Below are 4,713 nucleotides of genomic sequence, written 5' to 3'. Positions count from 1 at the left end.
GTTTGGACAAACATGCACAGACAGAAGACAGCCCCTCCCCCATCTCTCAGCACCTGTATGGCAGCACCGGCTGTCCCACCTTCACCGGATGGACAAACACTCCCCCCAGCAGGACCCTCTCCCCCCAGTCTAAAAGTTTGTTCAGCGTGACACTGATAGGAGACAGCAGGCCCTGCTCCCTGTGCGGCACCTSTGCTGGCCTGCAGGGGGCGCTGCTGCTCTGTGTCTTTGTCTTGGGTTGTCCTCTTGTGTCCCAGCTGAGMACGGAGACAGTGGTCGGTGCAGGACTTCCTCCTAACTGTCGGCTCTTTGAGGAGGGGGGGCTCAATCCCAAGGGCGTCAAAGAGAGAGTGAGGCTTTTGCGTTTCTCCAGCAGAGAAGCCGAACCTGCTGAGGGTTGTAGTTGTGTGAGTTTTGCTGCAGGTGTGGAGGACTCACAGGGGACAGCAGCTGGTTTCTGGCTGCACCGCTGGTTTGAACACATGTTCTGGCTCTCATGTGACGGGGAGTCTGTCTGCGGTGTTGTGTCCTCAGTGTGTGACATGTCAGATGGACGGTGTTTGTCCTGCTGCTGAGAGAAGACATCCCAACCAGACGTCTTCTGACTCAATGTCCCCTGAAATTGCTGCAGCTGACCGAGGAAGTTGAAGTTTGGGGAAATGGAGGGCCGGCGCTCTTTCACAAACCTTAGCAGGACACAGAAAAGATGTGGGTCAGCACCACTGGAGTACCACAGTCCATTCAGTGACTCACATCTACTCACAACAGAAAAATACCTGAGAACACGAAGGCCCTGTTCACATAGAGCAGGCTTTCAGTGAAACCACAACATTTTTGTTGTGATCGGCCCACTTGTTTACAGCAGGGATGTCTTCGTCTGACAAGTCATTACAGCAAAGCTCAAACACCAGTGGTGATMGGAGTCTCTGGCACTTTTTGAAACCAGATCTTAGAGTGGGAGTTTTTGGTAACACACCCCAGTGGAAGTGGGAAGTACTCCACAAGTGAGAAAGCGCATATGTACACATGCTGGCACACAGGAWACAACAGCTAAAGTTTTCACGGCAGTAATGGGCCAAGCTGGGCCCATTACTACAGTGGTTCATTTTAAATGGACAAATTTTTTTTTTTGTTTATTTGCCCCAATAATTATTTAAAAAACACCAGCATCAACCAGAGACTGGTCTTATGTAAACAGGATCTAAGACAGTGGGGGTGACTGACACCCACMCCTACTGCTGACATTTATTAAGAACAAATGGTTAAATATATAACAGCAGCCTAAATAAACAAAACAGAGAAGATAAAAGCCGCCAAAAGAMATATAAAAATACAAAAAGGGACCAGGTAAGATAAAGCGGATTTCAAAGACAATTTTTTTTCAAAGGATCTGAAGAGATTTTAATTTAATTTTATGGGCAAAAGTTTTTTTAAATAAAGCTAACTTTGTTTGAAAAATAAAATTAAAGTTACAAATATTAAAAGTTGAAGCACTGTTCCCCATTGAGCTGAAGATGTAAAGTGAAAACGTTTTGAAGTAAACATGAAGAGGTAGTTATATACTGTGTGGAAGCAATGTTAATAGTGAATTGCAGCATTTTAGCTTTTACCTAGTGACAGTGATGTAATAGGGATGAAGCAATGATATAACAGCGATGAAGCAGTGATGTAGCAATGATGTAACAATAATGTAATAGAAATGTAGTGGTGCATCTTATATGTATCAGTGACATAGAAGGGATGTAACAGTGAGGTAACATTGATACAATAGGGATATAACTGTGAAATAATAGCAATGTAGCAGTGATGAAACAGTGATGTAACAACAATGTAACAGCGATGTAACACTGATATAATAGTGATGTAACAGTGGTATATTAATAATGTAGCATTGATGTAGCAGGGATGTAACAGTGATGTAGCAGTAATGTAACAGCAGTCTAGAGATGTAACTGATGTAGCAGGGATGTAAAAGTGATGTAACAGTAATGTAACAGCAGTCTAGAGATGTAACTGATGTAGCAGGGATGTAAAAGTGATGTAACAGCAATGTAAAAGCAATCTAGTGTTATAACAGTGATTTAGTAGGGATATGACAGTGTTGTAACAGCATTGTAGCAGTAATGTTGCAGTGATAGAACAGTGATGTAACAGTGATGTAGCAGTGATGTAACTCTGATGTAACAGTGATGTAACAGCAATCTAGTGATATAACAGTGATTTAGCAGGGATGTAACAATGATGTAACAGCAATGTAGCAGCGATATAACAGTGATGTAGCAGTGATGTAACTGATGTAGCAGTGATGTAACTGTGATGTAGAGGTGATGTAGCAGTGATGTAACAGTGATGTTGCAATGATGTAACAGAGATACAGCAGTGATGTTGCGATGATGTAACAGTGATGTAGCCGTGTTGTAGCAGTGATGTAACAGTGATGCAACAGAGATGTTGAAGTGATGTAACTGTGATGTAACAGAGATGTTGAAGTGATGTAACTGTGATGTAGCTGTGATGTAACTGTGATGTAACAGAGATGTTGAAGTGATGTAACTGGGATGTAGCCGTGATGTAACTGGGATGTAGCCGTGATGTAACAATGATGTAACAGAAATGTTGAAGTGATGTAACTGTGATGAAGCCGTGGTGTGACAGTGATGTAACACTGATGTTGAAGTGATGTAACTGTGATGTAACAGAGATGTAGCAGTGATGTTGCTTGGATGATTAACAGTGATGCTTGAAGTGATATAACTGTGATGTAGCAATGATGTAACAGAGATGTAGCAGTGATGTAACAGAGATGTAGCAGTGATGTGACAGTGATGTAGCCATGATGAAGCAGTGATGTAACTGTAATGTAGCCGTGGTGTGACAGTGATGTAACAGTGATGCTGAAGTGATGTAACTGTGATGTAGCCGTGATGAAGCAGTGATGTAGCAGTGATGTATCAGTGATGTAACAGAGATGTAGCAGTGATGTTGCAATGGTGTAACAGAGATGTAGCAGTGAGGTAACTGTGATGTTGCTGTGATGTAGCCATGATGTAGCAGTGATGTAGCAGTGATGTTGAAGTGATGTAACTGATGTAGCCATGATGTAGCAGTGATGCAACTGTGGTGTAGCCATGATGTTGAAGTGATGTAACAGTGATGTATCAGTGTTGTAACAGAGATGTAGCAGTGAGGTAACTGTGATGTAGCAGTGATGTTGCTGTGATGCAATAGTGATGTATCAGTATTATAATAGAGATGTAACAGTGATGTTGAAGTGATGTAATNGTGATGTATCAGTATTATAATAGAGATGTAACAGTGATGTTGAAGTGATGTAACTGTGATGTAGCCATGATGTAGCAGTGATGCAACTGTGGTGTAGCCATGAAGTAGATGTAACAGAGATGTAGCAGTGATGTTGAAGTGATGTAACAGTGATGTATCGGTGTTGTAACAGAGATGTAACAGTGATGTTGAAGTGATGTAACTGTGATGTAGGATGTAGCAGTGATGCATGTAGCAGTGATGCAAATCTGGTGTAGCCATGATGTAGCAGCAATGTAACAGAGATGTAGCAGTGATGTTGAAGTGATGTAACTGTAGCCATGATGTAGCAGTGATGTAACAGAGATGTAACAGTGATGTATAAGTGATGTAACATTGATCTTGAAGTGATGTAACTGATGTAGCCACGGTGTAACAGATATGTAGAAGTGATGTAACTGTGATGTAGCCATGATGTAGCAGTGATGTAACAGATATGTAGCAGTGATGTGACAGTGATGTTGATGTGATGTAACTGTGATGTAGCCATGATGTAACAGAGATGTAGCAGTGATATAACAATGATGTAACAGCGATGTAGTGATGATGAAGGTGAAACCTACTTGTAGGCATGGTCCAGGTCCATTTCTAGGTTGTACATGATGTAGGCCACTGCCAGCGCCGGCGAGCGAGAAATTCCTGCTGCACAGTGCACCAACACAGAGGCTCCTGAAGACATGGCTGTATCTGAACAAACACACAGACAGACACAGAGATTCTGATTCATGTGTTGTCTGAATGCTGAGTCAGCATTCACTGTTACACTGATCATAGCTTTTACCAAAGGATTGTTGAACTGTAAACTTTATCATACATTCTGTTCTCTAAACATTCAGCTCCTTGTGGACATTAAAACTTTGTTTTGAGTAACTACTGTACTTTTTGAACTATTTAACTTTATCTACATTAATATACTTAAATCTCTTCAATCCTTAATAAACCTGGTACTCTTGGAAATCTTTTTATTATATACTTTGTTTTTAGCTTTCAACAACTGTTTTACCGGTTTTACCTTTTAGCTTTATTTTTGCTCATTTTAAATTTGAGTATCGGGGTCAACAAACTTCAGCTGTTGTTCAGTGCTCAGTATTCAGACTCTTGTTTACACTGCTGGTAGGTGGGYCAATCAAACTGCAGTAAAACTGCAAGAGGGGAGGAGGAAGAGGGAAGAGAGGAGGAATTGGGGGTCCTGACCTATGAAATGCAGAGCCTGTGGGATCCATGGCAGCAGGTCATCCCACAGGGAGTCATCGATGGGGATCCGGAGGTATCTGGAGCAGGGCAAGAAGGAAGGCTGGGGGCTGCTGCGACTCACACTCAGAACATAGGAAATACCCAGAGAGGCCAGCCGGTCCTACACACACACACACACACACACACACACACACACAC

At 42.2% G+C, this 4,713-nt stretch overlaps 2 protein-coding genes across 2 annotated transcripts in view; both read right to left on the bottom strand.

Moving 5' to 3' along the window:
- Positions 1-4,713, bottom strand: part of ap2a1 (adaptor related protein complex 2 subunit alpha 1) — a gene marked incomplete in the record, with an annotated part of 53,914 nt that overhangs the window by 3,787 nt on the left and 45,414 nt on the right.
- si:ch211-195b15.8 (dual specificity protein phosphatase 16) overlaps positions 30-4,713 on the bottom strand; it is a 5,944-nt gene continuing 1,260 nt past the window's right edge. The window contains exons 3-5 of the mRNA XM_014020965.1: positions 4,516-4,675; positions 3,885-4,008; positions 30-686 (exon numbers count right to left, since the gene is read on the bottom strand). Coding sequence (XP_013876419.1) covers positions 47-686; positions 3,885-4,008; positions 4,516-4,675 — 924 coding nt within the window. The 3' untranslated portion in view covers positions 30-46. The remainder of the gene's footprint in view (positions 687-3,884; positions 4,009-4,515; positions 4,676-4,713) is intronic.

Source organism: Austrofundulus limnaeus, unplaced genomic scaffold (assembly GCF_001266775.1).
Source record: "Austrofundulus limnaeus strain Quisiro unplaced genomic scaffold, Austrofundulus_limnaeus-1.0 Scaffold274, whole genome shotgun sequence".
Taxonomy (NCBI): domain Eukaryota; kingdom Metazoa; phylum Chordata; class Actinopteri; order Cyprinodontiformes; family Rivulidae; genus Austrofundulus; species Austrofundulus limnaeus.
This window is presented reverse-complemented; position numbering and strand designations above follow the sequence as displayed.